Below are 25,533 nucleotides of genomic sequence, written 5' to 3' on the forward strand. Positions count from 1 at the left end.
TGGGCGTTACTAAGGCAAGCCCACGACGAATTGGATAGCACACCTGGGGCCGCAGCTCTGGCAGAAGCAGAGCTAGCCCAATTCCACACATTATACGAGGAATACGAAATGAACCTGCTACGAGAAAACGACGCGCCAATGAGCCTAAACTTGGCACTTCCGCCAATTAGCATTCCGGAGTTCAACGGCGAGTATCTAGACTGGCCACGGTTCCATGATCTCTTTGTGGAATTGGTACATAACAAACCATATTCGGCCAGTCAAAAACTACATATTCTACAGAGTTCGCTTCGTGGTGAAGCGAGAAACGTCTTGACAGACACAGCCTTCTCACAGGGTGGCTATGACGACACCTGGTTGCGTTTAAAGGCCAGGTACCAGAACGGAAAAATACTAGTATTCGCCGCCATTGCAAAAATTATTGACCATAAGCCTATAGACGGCTCCTCGCGCCAACTAAGGGCCTTGCATGACACTATAAAAAATTCAATGAGTACTCTTAAAAACCTTGATATCAGCACAAAATCCTGGGATCCAATCCTATGTTTTCTTATCAGAAGAAAACTAGACCAGCAGTCTCTAGCTGCTCTTGAAAATTCAGCGGATGCACCAACGGAAATTCCAACGTTATGGAGTGTACTGACGTTTATTGAGCGGCGCGCTTGCATGCTGGAGACGATAAGCGCTCAACCCACAGCAACACTCCGTTATCAGTCAGTTCACAACGAAGAGAGCTGTAAGATTTGTCATCTAGGACCACATCATATTAGAGCATGCAGCCGTTTCCAGGAAATGGACCCCAAAACACGGCGCCAAGCCATTATTCAAGTAGGAGCATGCACAAATTGTTTGTCTACAGCTCATAAGGTTGAAAACTGTGGATCACCGACCACTTGTCGAGTCTGCCAGCAACGGCATCATTCACTGTTACACCAAGGACCGACTAGCAATCCAGTGGCCGGCGCAGTAACCGTTGCAGGCTACGACCACGAAGGAGGATATACTTTGCTCGCGACCGCCAAGGTCTCATTACAAGGGCCAAACGGTCAACTACAAACATGTCGCGCTGTAATAGATGGTGGATCACAGGTGAATCTTATTTCAAGGAGAATGGCAGATCTGCTATCTCTTAAACAAAGGTCACCGATTGAAATATCTGGAATCGGAGGAAAGATATCAAAAGCAATTAGATCAACACTAAAGCTCTCATCCTGTACATCAGGGTTTGAAAAACTATTAGAGGTATTTATTATGCCCACAGTCATTACAGACCAACCGTCAGTACCGATTACAACCGATCTTAATATTCCCGAGGGACTGCCGTTAGCAGATCCTGACTTTCGGCAACCAGGACCCATTGACCTAACTTTAGGGGTTGAAGTATTTTCTCGTGTAATTACCGGTGAACGTCTTGAACTAGGACCTAATAAACCTTTGGCACTAGGCACAAGGCTTGGTTATGTAATCACAGGTTATCTCAATAAAGAAACCTCATCTGATACGGAAATCAACCCCAATCTAATAGAAAACAGAGATGATTTTGCAGGACCGAACGCTGCTTATGAGCCAACGAAAGATAAAAATCCGATGAAAATAGAACCGACGTCTCATCAATTCAAAACCTACAAGAAGGCTGACTTTGGTTCAACATTTCTAAACTTAACCAAGAAAGATCTTAGTTTTGTTGCAGAACGTCCACATACCATAGACGTGCCAAATGATCAAATTCTACGAGGGCACAATTTCAGTCCCCACGGTAATGTAAATTTTATCGCAAAGGGGAGTGTTCAGCAGCATCAAGAAGATGTGAAGGACCTGAATCACAAACAGGAACCGCCGCAGTTGAAGATCCCCCGTGGTCAATGATTTGTTAGGTGCTTTCTATACAATTCGGCCAAGGGCTGACCGACATCACGCCTTTAATTGAGGGTACCCCTCAATGGGGGGGAGAATGTTCGTACCCAAAGGTACTCAACATGACCACACCCAACAAATCAAGCAGTAGCCAAATTGGGAACAGTACCAGGCGCTCAGTAGCACTCACTGCAGATGAGAATTGCTGATCAGCATATTATAGGTCTCACTAACTCACCATCTCACCGTCACAACGATACGCTGACCCGCCAATGCAGTCAGCACATTTGCGGTGTCAGCCGAGCCAACTACGCAACTGCTACCATAATCATAATTCCGTGACCTACTTTAGACTATAGCTTACTTCACTAATCATTACACTAAACTTCCGTGTTCCAAGTAGTATATAATAATGTCTCAAATGAACAATAAATCAGTTATCAACACACCTCATAACCCCGCGGTTCTACTTCCTACCTCTAGGAATAGGGCTCGTAATACACTATCTCAACTAGCAGCTAACCACGTTAGCTCAACCTCAGCGCAGTTCAGCATCGCCTGTGGTCCGGCATTGCAGTAACCATCGTTACCATTGCCGCGACGCGATCGTCCTGCAGGTGTCTACTTCGGTTAGGCACAAACAACATAAATATACTTTAAAAATATATAGAAAATACAAGTTTATAATATTGCTAGGACTAAATTAAAGTACGTAAAAAGTAGTCAGTTCTTGGTAAATCAATACAAAAAGCAATGTCAAAGAAAAACTTAATAAAAATAAATTACAAATGTATCTAAACCCGGAACATTGCCAAATCTTTTCTTCTTACTCTCATTTATTTTTCATACACTTTGGCAAAAATTTATTCTATCTTTCTATTTTCACATAGAACAAACACTCGTGTCCTTAGAGAATATTTTAAGGCGGAAACCAGCCAAAGAATTCAATATGGCACTCAGCATATGCCTCGTGGTCAAGGCGAAGATTATTATTATCGAATATTTTATAATGCATTGGCCAATCCCCAGCACACCGATATAAAATGTAGAGGGGTAAAATAAATGTGTGCGAAAACTCGAGCAGCAAAAGTTTATGGCATGAACAGCGCCAAAAAAAATGTTTTCGAGTGCGAGCCGCATTCGAGCACTTCAATGGGCGTTGGGCGATGGGCGTGGCAGGGCAGTGGGCGGAGGGCGGAGGGGGCGTGGCGGCGAACGGTACTTGAGAAATGGCGCGCGAATTTGTTGCCAACTTTCTGGGCATCGGAATATTCGAGTGCCCCTGGCTCACTAATTTCCCACCGCCATTTGTCGCGCTCAACATTTTACATATTTCCCGTTTCGCCGACCATTTCTTCGATTTATATTATTTTTTTTATGGGTCTAGGTGGCGAAAGATGGTTTACGGCAGCATCGATCTGTGGGAAACACATCTGAAACTCTCAATACCCATGGTTCTCTATTAATTTTATGGATTTTAGAAGAAAATGTAATTGAACTAAAACTACATAGTCTTTACTTTAAAATTAAGCGAGTAATATTATTGTAAGCCTATAGTATCCTTTTAAAATATCATAGTAACATATCCTATTCCGACTTTGGTCTTTATATTTATTTTTATTGTGATAAATGATGATGAACATTAACAAATAACATTATAAGTTATCCATAGCTTACACCAACAATATTCATTTTTTTGGCACACGAGCTTTGCCCATTAAATTAATTTTAAGTTCTTTATGCCAGCAATTTTGCGTATTAAGTTGGGCAATCTTCCGCATAATACTTTCCATATTTCTTAAATAAAAGCATTTAATATGCCCAACGAACGTTGGGGACTCTGTTTATTCAGGTATCTATGTTTAGCGTCTGTTCACGGCTAAGATCCCTCGTGATATTTTTCAATGAACACACGACAAACGGCTGTTTACCCCCTCTTGCCATTTTCCTCTTGGCCGTACGAGATATATTTATGAACCGCATTCGCATAATTATGACTTATTTTCTTTTAATCTTCGCCGATTCAGCGGCGAACAACGCGGCGTATGCGCAACGCGGACTTTGACTGCGCCGAGCATATGTGCCATTAATTTGCAAGTAATTAAAATGCCTCCGAATTACTGCAATCCCAATACAAACAAAAGCAAATATCTTATGCTGAATGCAGCGAAAATCGCGTTTGGCTTGCCATTCGTCTGCCAAAACCAAAAAATATACATCTTGCGTCATGCGCTGCACATTGTGTGGCACAGTTTGTGCCAAGTTTTCAAATATAAATAAAAGTTATAGGCGAAAACGAAAATGTTTGCCTAGCCGATCGGCAGAAGGCGGCAGCAATTAATGCAAAATAAAATGTAATTATACTGCCCGTTTAAAAATAATCGATTTAATTAAATTTAAAATTGGATTCGCGGCTAATTGAAAAGCGGAATCGGAATGAGAATCACACCGATGGCGTCTGTTCGGGGTTGGGTAATCAGCTACTTAATGCCCAATGTGCTCTCAAGCGTTTGGCAGTAATTGTTAGCAATGAAATTACATAATTAGCGCCATGCTTATTAGGCTAAAAGAAAAATGGGCGAAAAAGGAATGACAAGTCGGAAGTTTCTTCTAATTGGAAACCTGGATTTTAGCAAGATTGATGATCAATGTTGATAATAAGATAATTTAGTAATTGCTTATAGGTATTTCGACTATCAGATACCCGTTACTTAGCTAAGGGGATATGCAAGCGGAAAAGCGAGTTTTTCCAAGACTGCGAGCCACGCCACCTAGCGTCGATTCCTTTATTTGCTGATAACACTTTAATAGATGCTTCAATGTGAACAATTTTTAGAATGTAGGTGGGTATTGATAATCAAACAATATTCCATTCATACTTCTATAAAATTCTAAAAAGTGTGGCTGAATCGACTCGGCTAGTGATCCTGATCAAGAATCTATATACTTCTTAGGGTCGGAAAAGCTTCCTTCTATCTTTTACATAAATACATACCACGAATCTAATCTACCTTTACCTTTTACTCTGCGAGTAATAAATTTAATAAACCATTTTTTATTGCAATTATCGCAATATTTCACACTGAAGTATTTCTTTTGTATAAGAGCCTGGTATCTTTTTGTGATTTTCTGCCTTGTTAATACTGAGGTATTTTTCTAGAAAATGTCATTTTATTCTTGGTTTAGATAAATTCTTTATGCAAAGTGTTGAATAAAATGAAGAGACATTTAAACTCTTTAAGTAACCCCATTAAGCCAGCCAAACGACTTCTTAAAGGCCATAAAAGTGGAGATGTGCTGGGTGACTTGCCTGGCGAAATGGGTCCCGGGTCAGTCTTTCAGCTGACTGAACTTTCCCGCTGAGTGTTAATTACCCCAGAACCAACCCGCCACCCCAAAAAAGAAGGGGGCGTGGCGGATCGGGCGGTGGCAGAAGGCGGAAGTGCATCGGCGAGGACGACAACGAAAACATTTCATGGCATATTATTTTTATTAATAATTATTTCACATGCAGACCAGACGGGACCGCTTGTACATCAATTTTACATGAGCAGTCAGCTTCCCTCGGATGTGGGGATGTGGTATACGGTATACGGTGTGGTGAGGGTACGGGAAATGGGGCTCCTACGGGCTGGGTTCGTCCATGTTCCGGACACTGACAGCGGCCGACGACGTTGACGCAAATCGAATATGCCAACTGTGCGCTCGGTATCATTATTTCATTTCGCCCCTTGTGTTTTATCTTGGCTGGCAGGTCCCATAACTTGGTAGCACACACAGTATGGTTTTTCGGGTTTCGACTGGGGGTTCTTTGGCCATGTTTTAATAAGCCTTCAGGTGCAGCTGCAAATGAGCCATGAATTATTTGCACTGCACATAGATAATTGTAATTGCGGGTTTCTTCGTTGCTTTATAAAAATAAACCCAAATTTTTGGCATGAAACATATGGGGAAATATGGTTTATGTAAGCCAACGAAGAAAATGTTTCTAGAGTGACAAAATCTTTTCTCTTTTCCCCACAAAGTTTGAGTTTTGATGACGCTAATCCGACCCTTATCAATAATGATCCAATTTGGCTGCGGCTCCTTGGGGAACAGACAAAAAACCGCTAATGACAAATATAAATCATGGCATTGGTATGCAGAATCTCTCGGAAACGAACTCAAGCTCCTGCCTGGAATTAGAGCTTATCCTGTCTTTGGGGCAGGACCACCGGCCCACTTTATCCTTCGTTTCATGTGCTTTTTTTATTTTGCCCTAACAATTCTAACCCGATTCTGTATGTGTTTTGATTTCGACGACCTTATCGATAGCAGCTCCTTCTTCCTTTTACTTGGTTTGACATTTTTCCTTTCTTTTTGTTTATTTTTCTACTGCCAGAGAAAGAAAAAAATTAAATTGCAAGAGTAAGAGAAGTAAGGAGGGTTTTTCCTTACATGCAGACACAAACAAAAAATTCGTGGACACAAATTGCTATAATAAAAATGTAATGGTGACAAAAAATAATTTAAATATATTTTTTAATATTGAAAAAATGATTTACTGCTTATTGAATATTCCTGGTTCTTTATTTAAGCCATTTTTAAGGGTTTTAAAATGAAAGATTTAATTTAAAAAGTGGTAAACTTTTTTCAGCCAGTGATCCAATTTTCTTTAGTGCAGGTAACAGCTTTTCCGCAGTGTTCGAAGTTTTTTGTTGCTTTTTTCCGGTCCTGTTGTTTAAACATTTCTTTTTGTTCCTTCGTTTGTGTTTGTAGTAAAAAGTAACAAATATGTGGCATTCATTTTTTTTACCCGCTTTTTGTTTTGTTTTCAGACGCGTTGAATATAAAGAAAATAAATAAAAATAAGACGCACACAGAGACAAAGATTTCCCAAGCCCAAAACACGCTCATTGATACGAATGCGATGTGTATTAATATAAATAAAGCGAAAAGTAAGAGAAGCAACAACAATGAGAGCGAAAATTGCGAACGACCAAAAAACTTGGACGCCCACCCCGAGCCCCGCAGGATTTTCCGCCAGCAGTCCCGCATTTTCCGCACCCCCTCGATTTTCACTTAGCACGCCTGGTTGTCTGGTCTGCCGGCGTCGACGTCGACGGCGCTGCCCTCGCGTTTTATTGTTTTCCGTTTTCCACGCTCATCGCTCGACGCTTTCCCGACGCTTTCCCAACGCCCACAAGCGTGTTCACCTTCTTTTTTATGAATGAACGCGATTTTCTAGCCAGCGGCAAGAACAAAAACAAGCCAAACATTAAGACGCGTGAAATGTGCAAATGGAAAATCATTTAAAGGCAACAAAAGCCAAGTAACGCATAAGAACTTGGCCAGAAAAAGAGATATCAACACGTCAGAGGGTGCCCACGCAATCTTTTTCCCCCTTTGCTTTTCCATTTCTCCAATTTCACTCTGATTTTCTCACTGCCATTAACAGATAACTGAAATTGGTAACAAGAGCTGCACTCTTACAGCATCACCAGCAGGTAACTGAGATGTGCAAAATTAATCAATCAATAGCCGATTTAATGTTGGAGAATTAGCATTACTTAAATTAGCTTTTAAATGCCTTTCTTTCTTAGTTCTTATAATATATGTATGGCTTTCTATATTACACACAAATACTCTCTATTACAAAAAGTTTTCACTAATAATGAACACTGTATATTTAATATTAACTTTTCAAATATCGTACCTTAATAATTTACATCTTTTATTATACCTTCTAATTATTTTTAATCAATCCACCCAAATACCATTTTAACCAATTCTTTCCATTTTAGAGAATTGCAATACATTTTCTACTCACACTTAAATTCTTTTTACTACGCCATTATTAATAAAATAAAAAAATAAAATAATTTTTTGGTTGCCTTGTTTTTATTTTACAATGTACTTTAATTATTATATGAGTAATTTTATATTTTTCACTTGTCATTCTATACTTTATCTTTTTTTGAAATACATTTTTTTCTTTTTTTAAAACACAAATTCCATATTCATGTATTCCCCTCTCAGGAAATTAAATAAAAACAAAATGTAAGGAATAATAATTGTTCTATTGTTATTATTTGTTGTTATTATTGTTATTAAATCGTCTAGAAGTTCCATGTACTTATCTAAGCCGACTTGAGTGGCGTGCTTTCTTGAGAATACTTGAATTATTATCCCACACTCGAAAAAGATGCTCTTATAATTTGGGGGAAAATAAGCAAAAACCTGGTTGCAACCGCGATTGCGGCTTAAATAGTTTTCCAAGCCTTTGTAATAGCCTGGCACCGCTTTAACCGCTTTGGCCCCTTTAACCTCTTAACCCCTGGCTGCTCCTGCTTTGTTGTCTTATTTCGTTTATAGTGCGTTACATCTGTGTCTTAATTTTTAGTGATAAGCCAGCAGAACCACCCACATTTAGGGCGAACACCCGCCGTTCGATGAGATTCGTCATGGGAGCCAACATGTTCGATGTTCAACTGGCACACTCGCTCTTTCGGATTTCAGTTTTTGCTTCAGTTTGTCGTCGTCGCTCATACGCAACGTTGGCCGGGCGGAAAACTCAGATTTCCACCGACCTCGGTTATTAATTGCTACTTTTGACGCGTGTGTTGCGGTCAAATATTTCTGCGTGGTTTGAAAATTGTTTAGAAAAAAAAATCATCAAAGGAAAAAGCATAAATGCCAAGCATTTCGTGAAACAAAAGTTACACTAAAATTGATTAAATATGTGTTAATTGCCGAGTATTACATACATTTATAAAGAGAAAACATATCCTAAGTTTGCAACAACTTAATTGCCCCGCCAACAACATTTTTGACTGGTAAATGATTTTTGAAATCTCTTCTGTAAACATTTTGAATGCAAATGTACATTTTTGTAGTTTCGTTGTTCATTGAGTTTGATATGTTTTATGGGCTGCAAGTTGATTTGTTTTGAACAGTTTCCATACCCGGAAGACCCAAAACATGACTTTGCTTGGCAACCATACGAATGGAATTTGATTTTTGAATATTACCATTGATAAGTTGGATCTTATCTTAAACGCACACAGGCCGCCCTGATATCAATCGGAAACCAAACATAATATAACTTATCTAACTCCCGTTGACTTTTGACTAAGCCGCACAGAAGGTCGTTGTGGTAAAAGTAAATATTATATCTCTGCAAAATTTCCAGCTGCCGGAAGTGGGAACTAGCCCGCTTTTGTTTGGCTGACTGTTAGCCAAAGTCCTCGCAAAGGTCAACGCAGAGTTTCCCACTCTAAGGTTAATACTCGCCAAAGGTTGCATCCAAAAGTTCGTTTCGTCAAAGTTTGCCAGTCAAATACATTTTGAGAGGGATCTCTGGGGCTATTGGAAAGCATAAGAGCGGAAAAAATATTATTGCAATACTTTGAAACTAACGGATGGTTTAGAAATACCGAGTGTGTTTGTTTTAGTAGGGTTATCTTTAAATTAAAAATAATTAATTGCTTAAAAACACGTTTCAGTGCTATGAAATATTACAATATCATACATATTTGCCATCCAAACAATTTCCCCAATTTATTTTCTGTGCTGCCTATAAAACCTGTGCGTTGGACTCTTGTCAGGCTTTCACCGTTCATAAATAACTAATTCGTTGCCAATTCTTGGAAAATATCTTAAACGGGGTTCAGAGTTCAATTGAGCTTAGTCCAATGCCAATTGCAATTCCCTTTCGCAATGCCAATCCCCAATTCTATTTGTCAATCGCTTTCAATTACATTTAATTTACGCCCAGTGACTCGCAGGCATTTCCCATTTGGTCAAGTTTTCCCCCTGCAACTCCGTGGCCTTTTCATTTTCCGCCCCATCTGTATTTTTCTTGGTTTATTTACTCCTTGAACTTGAGTTTGGCCACCGCTTAACGTTTGTAGTTCCCCATTTTATGGCCTAATTAAAGTCAAACGTCGCATTAAATTTTCTTTTTGCCATAAAAACGTAGCGAAGATGCGACATCGTTTTTATTTATTTTGTTTAAAGTTCAACAGTGGCATAAAAAAAAGATGTCTGCTGATGATGGACCGAGCCACTTGAAGGAGATTTATGGCCCCGATTTATTGATGAGCTGAATAAGACGTCTGGCAAATGAGCCGTGATTGAGAGCTGAATTGGCTGATGGCATTATGTCCTCCTAGCATGCTAAACAATTGGCCGTGCCCAGATGCACGTGTTCGACTGCCTTGTCCTTGTATCTTGGCACTTTTCCTGCACTTTTCCCGCCACCGACCGCCCATCTGCAAATGGCACTAATGTCACGCTGATGAGTATTAATTGAGTACCGCTTATACACACTCGCACACTCAGTCAGTGATATGGTTTCCAGTATCCAGTATCCGTAGCTGCAGACCCATAAATCTAACACACACCCGATGCCCCTGCACCATTCCTTGTCCATGGATTGGGAATGGGGCACATGGCAGAGCCGCCGCCGTCGCCAAAAACACTCTTATTTATTCACAGACGGGACACGGTCACATGTCGAAAAGTTGCGCCTTTTGCCTCAATGCACTGAGCGAAAAGAGGAACGGGAAGAGCACAATCTCATTTCGAAATAAATTTTAAAGATAGTAATTTGCGTAGAGTTTTTTTAAAGCATGACAAATAAAATATTAGCCTTAATATCAAACGTCTTTAAATATATATACACTTATATTAGTAGCTTACATTTACCCTTGACGCGAAAATGATATAAATATAATTATTGATTTTTATAAAATTTTAACATTATTGGTTCTTTCTATTATTTCTATTTTTATCCTTGACCTAATTGGATTTTTAAAATTTATAATCTGTTTTTACAAATCTTTTGTCATTTAATTAAATATCATACCCCTGACTTGTTAGTTCTTTGTATATAATCAGTGAATCATTGAAGTGAGCAATTGAAAAAAGGTTTATCATGCCAACTGAGCATTTATATTTGACCACATTTTCATAACTTGGTTGGTTGAAGAGATTAATATATTTATTTAATACATGGCTCATGGGCAAAGTGGCATTGTTTTTGTGAAAACGAAATTAAATATGATAATAAACAAAAATTCCTCAACAAAGTACGTGTTAATGGTTATCTATTGTGTTTGATTGCGTTTAATAACTGCCTCGTCTGGGATCTTTGTTTATTGCATTATATCTAAAATCATAAATAATTTAATAATTTTGCTTTCCAACGTAAGATATTTCTTTCGTTAATATGTATCTTGTTAGCAATCATTATATTCTAAATCAATTCTGATAGCAATAAAGGTGAGCGAGTTATCTATTGAAATTGATAACATTTAGATTTGTTTTATCCGAGATATTTTCTGATGCCTATTTTTCAAGGTTTTTGGTCTAAGATGACCCAAGTTAAAGACTTTATTTAAGTGGTGGTTCAAAGGAATACTTACTCATAATAAACAATAATATATAGTAATAACTATTTATGTTTTTATTATATATTTAAATATTTATATATTTATTATTATATTTATTGTTCAATAAATATTGTGCTTACCATATTGTACTCTTATAAAAATCATAGTAAATCCAAAAACTTAATATTCATTTTAAATATTTGTTGCTATGCTTTTCATCTTTTGCTGTATTTATTTACTTTAAGTATAAAATATTTAATTTAACAATTATAGTTAGTTGAACGATTTTAAAATTTGAATAACATCAAAAAATAATATTTTTAATCTTGATTTAAATACTTTCAATTTAAAAAACACAAATTGTTATCTGTTGCATTAAACATTATGTTTTTGAATTCAATATGCAGATATACATTTTCATTATTCCATTTTTTATCAGTGCACTAGTCTTGTATTTGCATAGCTAAAATAAAAAAGTGCTTAAAATCTTTTCAGGAGCTATGAATTTTAAGTATTTAAATTATACTTTCTACGAAATATGTGTGTAGATATTTGAACTTTGTATTGATTACATATTCTTTTCCGATTAAAATGGAACTCATACTAGATAACGAACTTATACACGATGTTTTCCAGAATTTCCTCGGTGTATTTTCTTGGCTGGTGGCTGGGGCATATGGTTTCGTGACTTTGGCTGACCATGTTTCGCTTCTGGACGGAGTGAGGGCGTGTGTGCCTCTGTGCTGGCCATTGTCCTGGTGGTCCTGCCTACCGAGTCCTTTGTGTGGCGGGCCCATTCCCATTGCCACGTCACACATGTGGGGCTTTGCATTTTCCTCTTGGCTTTTCCCACCCCCCAATTTCCACACTGGAGGCAAACAATTAGTGCGGGTTGTTGTTGTTCTTCTCTTATCGTTGCGTGTGTGAGTTACTGTGTTTAAACAGTTGGCGTCAAAATTATAATTAAAACGTGCATCAAAGTCGTAAGCGGCAGCACAGCATGTCACAATTTGTTATTGTTGCAGCCGCCGGGCTTTTAGAAAATTTTCTGATTTATCGGCAAAGTCGGAAAAGTCCCTTCCTCTCTTCTCTTCCCTCGCCCACTTGACAGCGCGTCCTTGTAGCTTAATTGAATTTTTATTGCCAAGTTTGCATAATGTGAGCCTGACTGCGTGAGGGTTCTGACGACCCGAGGATCTGGTATACGTAATCCTAGGGAATTACGCACACGCCGCGTCAGCGCGAAAATTTTCACTCGAATGCAGTGACCCATTAAGCTGTGATAAGCAACAGCCACAACAGCCACTGCAGTGGCGACCACAAAAAACAAAAAAGAATGGAAAAAAAATGTTGGCCAAAAGGGAGCGAATCGGTGGCAGGACATGTAATAATCAACTAACGAACTAACCAACTATTTTCACTGCAGTTGGCCGTGATTTCGCGATAAGCTCGAAGCTCTGCGGCTACCCTTTCTGGGGAAATAGGCATATTGGGCCGCAAAAAACTACGAAATATTTCAGAATTTTACACAATATTCGATTTAATAATGGGAGAAAAAACAAATTTTTGGCCTAATACTTGGACTTCATTTGAAATTAATAATGCAGCTTTTTTAATTCTGATAATTGTTAAATTTATTTCAATAAACCTTTTTAATTTCATTTCACGAGACTTTTTTTTTAACCATTTAAACAAAAACTGTATATGGGAAGTATCATAAGCTTAAGGCGTTTCATAGCCAACTTTCATTTTAAAAAATATAGCTCATGTGTCTCTTTTGAACATGATAAAAACGCAGCTTTATTGATAACATTCTTTTTTTCGCTTTAAGAGAAAATGGAATTTTTGATGCCGCACCACTTGATATTATGCATATTTTTCACTTCTCGATTGCGTATGGAGAAGCCACTTGTGTTTGCGTACTCAAGAGAGTGCCGCCAACATATCTGACGATAATCGCAAAATAAATAAATTCCGTGAACCTCCCGAGAGGCTGAGATGAAAGTGAATTGAGTAGCATAAAGACTTTGATCCAGGGCAAACTTTAGCTTTTGCAGCAACTACCGCTTATGCAGCAGCAGTCTGTCAGTCCATCAGTCCATCAGTCCGCCAGTTTGTCCCTCAGTTAGTCAACCTATCAGTCAGCTAAGTTCATTTTAGCTGCCCCTCGGGGCACTCGCAAAAAAATATAAAAACGAACCAAAAAAAAAAAATGTTGCATGCGTCAAGCTGATTTTTCATTCATTGCAGCTCAGGGCATTGTGTTTTCCCGCTGCCTTTTCCTCTTGACTTGTGACATGGACACGCGATTCAGGGGGGGATCGCCTGGACACCCGACTTTCATGTGTCAAAGTTCATTAGAAAACATCCTGCGCGCATATATGCATTTTCATATATTTCATTTTATTTTCCATAACAAAAACAGGAGGGCAGAATATAAATTGAATTGAAATTGTGCAATGAATGGGCTTAGCAGGGAAACCTCAATGGGCAAAGATTTCTGTATTGTGATTTGATTTATGAAAAAGGCACTTACTTTTGTTTTTCAGCCACACATATATGATACGTATACATATTTTTCCAATTGAGAGATTTATGGCGACGAGGCCAATGTTGGTTGTTTGTCTGCTGGAATATGTAATGGCTGCATAGATAGATGGCTGTTTGAACTATTACAGATACCAAAGATGATTGCCTCTACCAAGATTGATTTCTACACTCAGGGAAAAACACCGTGCTAAAAACAAGTACAAACAGCCTTGATTTAAGAAAAATTGCATGCTTAACATTTAAGAACGTTCGTGCTCAAAAAATTCTCATATTGAGCACATTTTGGAGTTTTTATGTCTGCCAACTCTAATAATTCCCAACTGTTTATTCTGAAAGTACTCAGTATATAAGGCGCGTAAATTAGGTAGTGTTAATGCCCGTGAGCGGCAAGTCGTAAGTAAACTTAAAATATTAATGTTATTTATATATATCTCGTTTATTTCGTTTCAGTTTCCAATACTTATTTCTCTTACTAGCATAAAATAAAAACTCATTTCAGTTTCATAATATTTATATATTGATTTAAGAATTATTCGTCCTTAAATCATGCCTGCAAATTTCTCACTTTATTATTAAATCGTTCTTGTTTTTAGTCCAAATATGATTTGATTTAAGAATTATTCATACTTGATTGAAGACCGAAAGGTTCTTTAATCTAGTATTTTCGGTCTTGAAAATTCGTGCTCAAAAGTAGTATTTTGTTCTCGCGTTCTGTATTTTCCATGCTTGGCGAAGTCTTGACACCGAAAATACTAGGTTCAAGCACGAAATACTTGATTTTTTTTCTGAGTGTACAAATATTTAGTTTCATTCCGCATTGCTTAAAATTAAATTCAAAGCAAAGAGCTTTTAAAGTAAAATGTTGTGAAAACATGATGGCTTAAAAAATTTGACACTCCTTATATATATATACATTTTAAACTAACAAAGGTATACATCACCATTTTTTTTCATACCTTCCAAGCTCATAAAATATGATTTAGAAATGAAAACCACTATCTTTAAGTTGTAAATACTTAAAAATATTTCGGCTAAGCCCATAAAAGTAACCAGTTATCTGAGTCACAATTGCTAAAAGCAGTTCTTCCATAAGGGTCTTAATATAATTGTATGGGGGTCATAATTTAAGGCACTTATCAAGATCAAAACTGTCGATTACCTTCAAATTATCACTGACAGCTGAAGTGATTCTCTATAAATAAACGAATTTCCTTATATATTATTACCACTGGCAAATGTATTACATTGTCAGTGGGGAAACTCTGCCCGATATGACTTAACCGAGTTAACTGTCATCCAAAATGAAGATAATCCCCGACAGTCAATCATTTGTCAATAAAACGGAGCACCGTCAGGTTTGCTTGGCAAACATATTTTCAGTTAAAGTAACAGTTTATGCCACTCCAGTGGTCAATTGGGGATCTGAATGTGACCCTTCATGGCCCCCAACCCCCCTATATTTGATGTTTACTCTGGCCAATTCCCCGGAATCTAGTCCCTGGCTGGAGAACTGGTTTTGTGGAGGCCGTGCGTGCGGGCAGTGGAGCGTGCGTGCCTTTCCAGCTGAGTGATGAAAGCATTTAGACAGGCTCCGGGACCTAGCTCCCCCAACTAACATACAATCCTGCCCAGCAGACACATCCCGGGTCCTCCTTCTCCTCCTGCTCCCCCAACACACAGCTTTATTCGGCAAAGGACCAAGGACCACTTATGTGGCACACAGAGGAAGTCCCCGCCTCGACATTGGCATCCTTTGGCCGCTCAACTACGACAGTAGAGTACTTAAACAGGGACAAGTCTTGGCGTAACCGAATTCCAAATACCCTTCAGTGAATACCGCAGTTCATAAATCCCCAATATGTAATTATATCACAAAATAGCTCTCACCTATTTATATAAATGCTGATTCCCTGTTTCACTTTCGCTTTAAACCAAGCTAATTAAGATTTAAGGGTTTTGATGTTTACATAATAACTACCACAAGTAGTTTTCCTGGAATTTGGTAGGGCCTTTATTTCCCAGAATTAGTAACTAATTAAAATCAGCAAGTCAACTGTGCAAATATTAGCTTTTCTATACAAATATTACCAAAATTCAAATCTAATTTGATTTTTCTAAAGAATTTCAATTTATATTTGTTTACCCAACTTTAGTTACATGAAATAGTTGCCACAAGGACATCTCAAAAAGGTTTCATTTGTTTAAGCCCGCAAATATATCCTCTTTGGCACCAAGCAAATTAGTATATTTACCGTTGGCCCATTAAGGGGTAAAGCAACATTTCCAGCAAAACCTAAACATTCACTCCGTCCCCCAGAATCACCCACATATATGTAGGTATGTATGCAGAACTTTAACCAGAATGCCAGTGCCAGTTGAGCATCACATTTTTGCCTGGCTGCCGGCGTATGATGCACCTGAGGCGAGATACCTGGCGGGTACCCCCTCCACCAATTCCAACCCATCCGGCACCCCCTGCCACGCCCCCCTGCCGTCTATTTATAGAGCGGGTAGAGTGTCCTGTACCATGTTAGCGTGTGCCTCGTCCATGTCCCTTCAGCCTCACCAGGGTTGTCCCCTTAGCTGGTTTTTAGCCAGGGTTGCCCTGGCTGATTTTGTAGCAATGTTTGTTTTATTAAGATTAATTTCGTGTAAAAAGTAGTATTAGTAATATTCAGCATTTCATAAATAAATATTATAAAACACTTTGAATGTGTAAAAATTATTTTATATTTCAAATCTGTTCTATAACCAATTGTTGTATTCTTAAATATAATTGTTGTAAATTCATTTTTGTATTGTACATATTTCATTTCATTATACAATTTTAAGATTTTGAATTTACGTTTGAATATTTTTTTTATTTTGCTCTAAATCCTATTTAACAAAACCTTTTGTTTTCATTTATTTGTAAAATGTAAATATTTCTATTTTGAGATTGACTAATTTTTTGTTCTTATTATAATACATATTTTAATTGTTTCTTTATCTATCTATTTCTTAATATAAATTTTAAAAATAGTTTTGTTTATATTTATCTGTAAAATGTATGGATTTTTAATTTTTAGTCATAAAACCTATTTAATTTGTTTGTTTTTAAGTATAGGTACAGTATTTATACTAAATATTAATTCAAGCTGAAATTTCGCTAAAATATTATTCTATTTTTAGTATTTCCCCCCTAAAAATCTCCCAACACGGGTTCTAGACCTTCTGCGGTGAGGGGATCCACAGACATTTGACTGAGTTGCCAGTTGAAGCGAGAGTTGTCTCCATGACAATATTCGTATGCCATACATCCATATGTGTACAGTGCACACTGTACATGCAGGTATAGCCACACGTACACATACACATAGCACACGGTCTATTTGTACTTGGTGTGTTGGCCAACTTATGTGTGCCATGTTTGTGTGCATGTTTATGGCGCAAACTATTTGCCTGTTTATTTATTGATGCGTCTATTTGGTTTTGTTTGCGTATGAAACAAGACGGAATTAAATTTTCCAGTTTTTGGGGCTTTTGCTAAATATGATTTGCTGCCTTGCGTTATTAAATAGTGTTCCCTAATTGCTTGAATGTCTCCCTTTTATTTGTGTGCCCCATTTTGGGGGGGTAGGACAGCCAAAGTGGATTAACCAGAAATTCAGTTTACTTTTCCCTTGGTTTCTTTTTCTGGATTTGTTATGTTAATGTCAGCTGCTAACGATGGGCTGTGTCCTTGGTCCTTTTAAAGGTTGTCCTTTTTTTCTGGGGGGCCTGTTATCAAGGCGTGGGTCTGCTGTTTTTAAATTGTGGCGCCTGCCAAAAAATGTTGGTCGTTGGCTGTGATGATTAAGAGTTTTGGCTATGACGCTGTAGCAATATTCCATCTATGGCCCAGACTTCAAAGACAAAGGGACAGGACATCGGCATGACCTCCGCAGCAGACGCCCCAGCGGGGTCAATTTCTTGAGTGGATAATATAATTTTTGCCAGATCCCTGACTGGGTTGCTTCCTCCTCTAGTAAAGTCGAACTTCACAAGGTTCCTTTTGGCCATTTGGCAACTTGGCGACTTTCAGCTATTTCTATAAAATGTTTTACATATTTGCGCTTTTTGCATGTGCACACAAGAAGATTGTGTTGTTATAAGGGAGAAGGAAAGGGTTTGGGGAGGTAGCATACGGTCTTGGCATAGTATGTAAATTTACCAGCTGTACGTGGCTTAAACTGTTATCACAATTTACGAATAACTTGCAAAATGTCAAAAACAAAAAAAAGAACAATAAAATGTTTGCAAGGCAATCCCAGATGTTACGAATATTGGCAAAGGTTATATGTGGGTAATGTCTTTAGGGCTGGAGTATTTGAAATTACAAATACAAACTATTAAGACCAAGCCAAACGATTAAACCAATTTGGCAGATATGTGTTATTTACTAGAATTTGAGTCGGTTTAGAGGATCTGATTGGTTGCAATTTTAAGTTGGCCAGCTTTCTTAGAATCTTTTTCATTAAAGCTAATATTTTAGAGTACCTACAGTAGGCTAATTTAAGATGCTTTTGTGTATGGTCTTTTGTGTGGAAAACCACCTTAGCTCTTAGATTTTCCCCGTAAAGCCGCAAAATTTTCGGTAAATCGAACCAAATGACTACTTCTCTGGAAGTTTTCACAAAAACAGAGTCTCTTCAGAGCGCTGGCAACATTGTGGCAACTCACTCAACTCGGTTAGCCTGTCATTATTGTCCGGCATAATCACATTATTTGTGAAGTGCAGTGCTGCAGATCGAAGAATTCCCCTTGAACTTTTCGTGAATGTCACCGGCTGACTATGCGGTTCGCTCACCTACGACCTCGTCCATCCTTCCAATCTCCCAATTCCCCAATCCTTGCGGTGCCATCGCCACCCACTGAACCACCTCTTTTTTCCTCTTCCCCCAGCGTCAAATATTATTTTAGTCGAGCCACAGCAAAGCGGGAAATGCCAGTGAGTGACAGGCAATAAAAATGGGAGGCGACACTCGGCCCGGCCACTTCCGGTCGAGCCGGAAATGTTTCTGGACACCACGAGGGGGTGTCGGTGTGGTCGGGCGGACCGAAGGCCAAAGCCGTGTGCTATGCAAATAATTTAATTAATATTTTATACGGACACCCGTCGGGCGGCGAGGCGGAAGAAAATTGGATTTTTATTTACATTTTTGCACTTACTTGAACCCGCCCGAGGATTCTGAATGGGAATGGGCATTGAATGAAGGAAGAAATTCACAATAAAACCAGATGCGAGCGTAAATTAAATCCCTACCTCTTTATGCATACATATAGATCGATGCGTTGGCATTGGCCTGCAGTCAAAATTGAGAAAACATCGAAGAAAAAAAAATAGCTCAGCCGAAATCAACTTACGCCTGTAAACAGTAAACAAATCGGATGGATAAATTCAAATATATGTCGGCAGAGATAGCTCAGACAGTTAGTTGCTCGTAAATCGGTGGGGATTATGTGCGCTAATAAAAATTTAAGACGCTCGAGAAAAATATACTAGTACATGTAGAGCAAGCGAACGAGGAAGCGTTTAAAAGTTTTTGACGATTACGCATACGCCCTGTGCGCCAAAGGTAATTACTGCGTTATTAGTGCGGAATAATGATGATGATTAATGGCTGGACTAAGCCCAGCGGAAAACACTTCTCATTTATGATTTTAGCTAATAGCTGCATTGGCCAGACAGAATTTGGCGTAGATCTATGATATTTTCAAGACAAATACGGTTTATTTTTAAATATGGTATTTCTGTATTTAAAAAATAACACTGCTCGACAGAGTTTTAGTGCAGACCTATAGCCATCAAATTATGTTAATATATTGCATACTATACCTTTCCATACGTGTGGTTTTTGTGTACCCGCGGTTAAAATGAACAACAACATTTAATATTTTGATTTTAGATATCTTAAAGTCGTTTCCTTTTGAAAATGTCTATTTTGTTGTCTAGTGTACTTAAAGATAAAGTAAACATTTTAAATGATAAAATCAGAATTAAACGGACTTACCTTATTGATTAGATAAATTCTGCTTTGGCTTAGTTATGAAATTTTAAAGATCTACGATTCTTATATTTCTAAGCAATCTATAAGATATAAAATGAAATCGGAACCCATTCCAAAAATGTCGCTCTTATCTTAATAGAATATTAAAAATTCGCTGATGGCGGCTGTCATTCCTAATTAAATTTGACTGTGTTATCTCTTAACTCTTTTTCACAGCTGGCTCTTTGTGGAGCGTTTGTTTGTCTGTATACCCAGAAGTCATGTGTCTGTTGACACTTCTAGCCTCCAAGGTCAGAGACGAAATAATAATCATAAAAAAATACCCGCAAAAGAACATAAAAAGAAAAGCTGAGCAAATTTTCGGTGACAGTAGATGGCAATAAATAATAAATTACAGGAGTTAATGCGAGCAATGAGCGCGGAGAGCGTTGGGTATTCATCTCACGGATGTGGGGTCTATACTATATAGCCTGTCCTATAAAGTATCGCGTGATCCGCCAACGTTGTGGAAATTTTGGGGGGAAAAGGGGGAATGCTTTTCGCAACTTTCTGCCACATTGCGTTGCCAACACGCACGACAGTCGTTCTGCTTACTTCTGAGTTTTTCCGAGTTTTCCACCTTGTCTACCCCTCTTTTTGCCCACCAAGTGGCAAGTGAAAAACCTTTTCTTCTCTCATTGTTCTGGCAACTTTTTTGCCAGTTTCTCAAGTGATTGAATTGAATTGGATTGGATAAAATTGCCAGAGTGAAAAACTTTAAATTTACAATGATTGAAGCAACCGCCGATGACGATATTGTACTTGCAAATGAACTACGGCAAAGTGCTTTTTCCCATTCTCCAGAAAGGTAAGCTAATCGCTGGGCAAGCCGTGTCTCAAGTTTTCCCCAGCAGGTTGAAGCGGGATTTTCCAGGGCATTATGTAAACATTGTCGGTTTTTATTGTCCGACTTTAAAGTTCCGTTGAAGTTTTAGCGAAGAACTTGGGCCGTAGGCAAAGCTGCGGGCTTACGGACACGCTTTTAAATGGAAGCTGCTCAATATTCATGTTCCTATCGCTCGGCAAATGCAAATCAACATTCCTTAAGCCCGGGAAACTTTTATTGGGCCAGAAATCAGGTTTCCGGCGATGGGGTTCTTCGTAGTTCGAGGGAACTTCCTCAAAGTTGTTAATGTTTGATAAGGAATTGATGGGGAACGCTGAGTGAAATGGCAAGGAAGTGGGGGTTTCAGTTTGTAATTTTAGACATTCAGCTCTCATGCCTTGATGTTAAAATGATAATTTTGTTTATTTCTAATTGGTTTATTTATGATTGAATTATCATCTAAATAATTTGCCATTTATAACAAAATATAAGTAAGCTGTGTTATATTACATTAAATTAAAATATCAGATATTTATAATAGTTTGATTATATGGAAAATCTAAGTAAGCTGTGTTATATGACATTAGATTAATACATATAATATTTATTTTTGATTTTATGCTCTTATCCTTTTTACTATTTTAATTGCAAAAGTGTCAGCCTACTATGCAGATGGGATTTAACAACACAAATACGTTTAAGCCAAGCTGCACAGAGAGTTTTGATTAAAATTAAAATATGTATGCTGCATGTTTGTCCACCAGCTTATCAACTTGTCAAGCTGTCAATGCTTTCAAACGCAATTATTAACGCACTTGCGGTGGCAACGAAATGGATGAAATACCAAAATCACCTCAAAGCTTGCCACCACAAACAGTGCATATTATTAATGTGACTTGGAAAGGCTAATACTTATTAGCCATTATAACGGATGCATAAGTAAACATACAAACAAATTCTGTTATTTTCATGTGCATTTAAGCTGTTTATCAATTTGGATCAATGTGTTTACGCAAAGTTGGTTTTTAACCCCAGACTCAATCAGCAAAACCATGGCCATTCCATAACAAATCCGAAAGACAAACACATAAATTCTTCAGAACTTTCATTGCTCATTACGAGGTCCAGAAATTCCGGAGCAGGTGTCATCGGTCAGCCGACAACCACCCACAACCGAATTGCCTGTTTTCCCCCATCATGTGTGTGTGTGGGGAAAACATACCTTTAATCGGAACTGAACGCCCTCCCTTATCACAGATAGACTCCATATGTCTGTGGGAAGTGGGAAATGCGCTGGTCTTTTTTCTGGAAAACCACCCATCTGCTTTTGTCAGCGCTTTCACGTCAGCATAATTAAAATTTTTTTACGGCCTGTAAAATTTCTTGAATTTGATGAATTCATACCTATACGTACAGCCAGAAATTCAAAATATACAGAGTGAAAATGTGCAACAATCAAAACAATAAAGGCCAAGGCAGGCGATACGTAAATTTACTGGTTTCTATTTTCGTCGAAGCTGGCTAAATCTAACACTTATGCTTGATTTATGACCTGTAATTTTATTATATACACGAAAGATTAGAAAAAACATAACTCTTAGAACTAATTCAAGAAAAATTGTTTACTCAAAAAACAGTTTAAGTTTATTTCCATTCGTAAGCGTCTTACAAATTTGGTAAATGTGAATTTATAGAAAGGTATATAATTTTAAAAGTAAAAAATAATTATTCCTACTTTTTTAAACAACACAAAGTTTTGGTATATTTATGTTTTAATAAAAATTGTAGTATATTTTCCAAAATCCACGGTAAGACAACGTCGACACCTTGGTTTTTTTCCAAAATGTGTTGGCCATTAAATATGTACGTACCTACAAATGTGTCTGCATGTATTCATAGACTTCGTGTCGACAGAAGTGTAGCCAAAGATTTTTCTTTGGGTTTTTCTGTTAGGTATAATTTGTTTTATTTTTATGGTGGGATAATTTGCATTTTTAATGCCATTAAAAATTCATAATTGGAAAATAATGGGCCCGAAAGAGGGCGGCAAGAAGAAGAGTGGAAAATCGAATGATGATGGGGGAAAACTTTTCGTAAACTTTGACTAATCTTGTAACTCTGTTCTGTCTTCTTTCATTCTGTCTGGCGCAGGGTGGAAAATGGAAAACTGAGGAGTGAGAGCCAAAGTGAAACAAAGTGGGCCCGAAGTAAGATGTCAGCAGCGTTAGTGCAAAAGGCGGCGGAAACTCAACTCGACCAGTCACCGGAAGTGGGCGTGGCACAGCTCGCTACCATATCGTTGCTTTTGCAATACGACATAGACAACACACTGAATGCCATTAAGGAGCAAAAGAAGATGACGCTGGACGCTCGATTGGGTGGCGAACAGTCCGCCGTGATGAATAACAACCAGGACAAGGACATCAATCGAAACATGACGGAACAGACAGAGCTGGAGGTGGTGGGATTGGGTCTGGATCTGAAGAGCAATGAGACGGCCTTCATGCCGCCCACTCCGCCGGCCACGCCCAACCTGCAGAGCACTGCCCAGAAACGCTGGAAGATACTGGCCAAGGTGCTGCGTAAGGACTCCGAGGAGACGGTCTCCTCCTCCAGCGATGAGTTCGCCGAGGAGCAAACTGCCTCCGTGCGGCGCTTTAAGAGCTTCGATCTTCTGCGCCAGGACAGCTTCGAGGATCATGTGAGTCTCAAGTGCCTGGGCAAGACGGAGAACTGGTACAAGTACCGCATGCAGTTGGAGAACGAGTCGGAGTACTCGGTGAACATCCATCACATGGAGCGCCAGCTGACCGCCAGTGATCTGATGGGGTTCAATAACACAGGCAACATATGCGTTTGGCCCTCGGAGGAAGCCTTGACCGCCCTGGTTCTCTCCGAGGTGGCCTCGTACAGGGGCAAGTGGATCCTGGAACTGGGCGGGGGATTCACCTCCCTGGCCGGCCTAATGTTGGCCAAATATGCCACTCCCTATGCCGTCCATCTGACCGATGGCAATGAGATATCGGTGGAGAATGTGAGGAAGACGGTGTGTCTCAATGAGCTGAGCTGCTATACCAAATGCTCGGTTCTCAAGTGGCAGGAGAAGTGCGCCCGATCCCAGGCGGAGCAGGCCAAGTTCGATTTCATCCTTTGCGCCGACTGCCTGTTCTTCGATGAGGCTCGATCCGCCCTGGTGGACACCATCTGGTATTATCTGGCCCCAGAGGGTTCAGCCCTTATAATGGCCCCTCGGCGCGGTCGCACTTTAAGCGTTTTCCAGGACGAATGTGTGGCCAGGGGCTTCCGCGTGGAGCTGGCCACCCGGTATAACGAGACCATCTGGCAGCGGCATCTCCAGCTGAAGGCCGACTCGGACCTCTACGACGAGGACCTCCACTATCCTCTGCTCCTGCGGCTGTGCAAGAGCCACAGCTAGGAGAAAACCGAGGGGAGAAGGACAATTGGGAAGCCACTTGGCTGCAGTAGGTGCAATTAAACTTAGTCAATGTTTTAGTTGATAGCAAGCAAATTCCAGTTTACACCTTAAACATAAATGAGGCCAACCTGCAGGTCTCGACGAACAAAAAGAAATTCCTCCCACACTGAAGAAAAAATGTAGCAAGTCAATCTCGTTAGACTGGTGCTAGAAATTAACGTGAAATGTTTGGGAAAACTATTATTGGTTATAAATAAATTTGGTTTATAAGATAAAGAATACCTACACACAGAAAACAATGATTTCCCTTATGGCTAAACTATTAATTTTCTTTTGAACAAAAGTTTCTCACTGTCTAAAAAATGTTTTCCTCAAAAATATAGTAAAAATGTATATTCCTTTAAAGAAAAAAAAAATATTTACTTAATATCTACACAATATCTGTACACAAGTACTACTTTACCTATTTGTTTTAAAGTCTATTTGGGACTTTCCTAGCCATATCTATAATACTCAAGGTAAATTTTAATGAAAATTATACATATTCTCGGCTTTAAAGCACCAGTCTAGTGATCACTTTTAGCACGTAGTTCACTGTTAAGTTGTGTAACAAAAAATTCCTTTGATATGTAAATTTAATTTGCGTTGATTCCACAAGTTTTGTAACTATTTTTTTTTTACAAATACTCCTCGTTATGTATATGTAGTTACCTTTATGTATGTTACACACCCCCACCCACACCCACTTCCACACCGATACCACCACCCACATACACATACACACATACACACAAGTATTATTTAAATATAATGTATACGCTGAATAGCATACCTTTGGGCTGCTTTAGTAGAAGCGCAGTGAACACCCTCAACTGAAAGGCGGAAAATGGATTCCCAGAAACCATACACAAAGCAGCAGCGCTCGACCAATTAATTAATAGTTAACTAAACTTAGTGTACTGTAATTACCTAGAGCATGTGTTAATGGTTATATGATGATGATGAGATAAATACAGTATCGAAATGCCACATATGTGCACTTGTTTTACTGCCCCAAAAAGGGCAACCCAATGGTATATTGGCAGTGATGTCAATGGTAATCGTCATGAGCAAACATATTGTCAGAGTTATTAGCGGACTGTTCGTTAAAATACCGATGTGGGTTGGGAACGGAGCAGCAAAGGAAGCCGGCGGCAATCAGGCGCTTTTTTTATTGCGATTGCGACAGTGGCAAGGCAATTACTTTAACTGTGCCGGGGTCCAGAGCTACGGGGACTACGTCAGCAGTGCGCACGATGGTGTAATGTCACCGATACCCTGAGGACAAAGGGTGCTTCAGATCCCCAAAAAGAATTGGTAATACATGTCAGGATGGTAGGAAAGTATAGATATTTCAGATCGGTAATATATGATAATATCCATGTA

The 25,533-nt window shown here is 38.8% G+C and overlaps 1 protein-coding gene across 3 annotated transcripts in view; it reads left to right on the forward strand.

The window, feature by feature from the left end:
• LOC119545944 (calmodulin-lysine N-methyltransferase) overlaps positions 1 to 25,141 on the forward strand; it is a 32,102-nt gene extending 6,961 nt beyond the window's left edge. Inside the window, exons 1-3 of one of the 3 annotated variants that reach the window (XM_037851892.1) lie at positions 8,367 to 8,669; positions 16,950 to 17,109; positions 22,824 to 25,141. In XM_037851892.1, the coding sequence (XP_037707820.1) occupies positions 22,885 to 24,108 (1,224 nt within the window). In that variant the 5' untranslated portion in view covers positions 8,367 to 8,669; positions 16,950 to 17,109; positions 22,824 to 22,884 and the 3' untranslated portion in view covers positions 24,109 to 25,141. Of the gene's footprint in view, positions 1 to 8,366; positions 8,670 to 16,949; positions 17,110 to 22,823 lie in introns of those variants that run through there. The other 2 variants (XM_037851891.1, XM_037851893.1) reach the window with 2 other exon arrangements.
• Positions 25,142 to 25,533: the final 392 nt, after the last annotated feature.

Source organism: Drosophila subpulchrella, chromosome 2L (genome assembly GCF_014743375.2).
Source record: "Drosophila subpulchrella strain 33 F10 #4 breed RU33 chromosome 2L, RU_Dsub_v1.1 Primary Assembly, whole genome shotgun sequence".
NCBI classification, from domain to species: domain Eukaryota; kingdom Metazoa; phylum Arthropoda; class Insecta; order Diptera; family Drosophilidae; genus Drosophila; species Drosophila subpulchrella.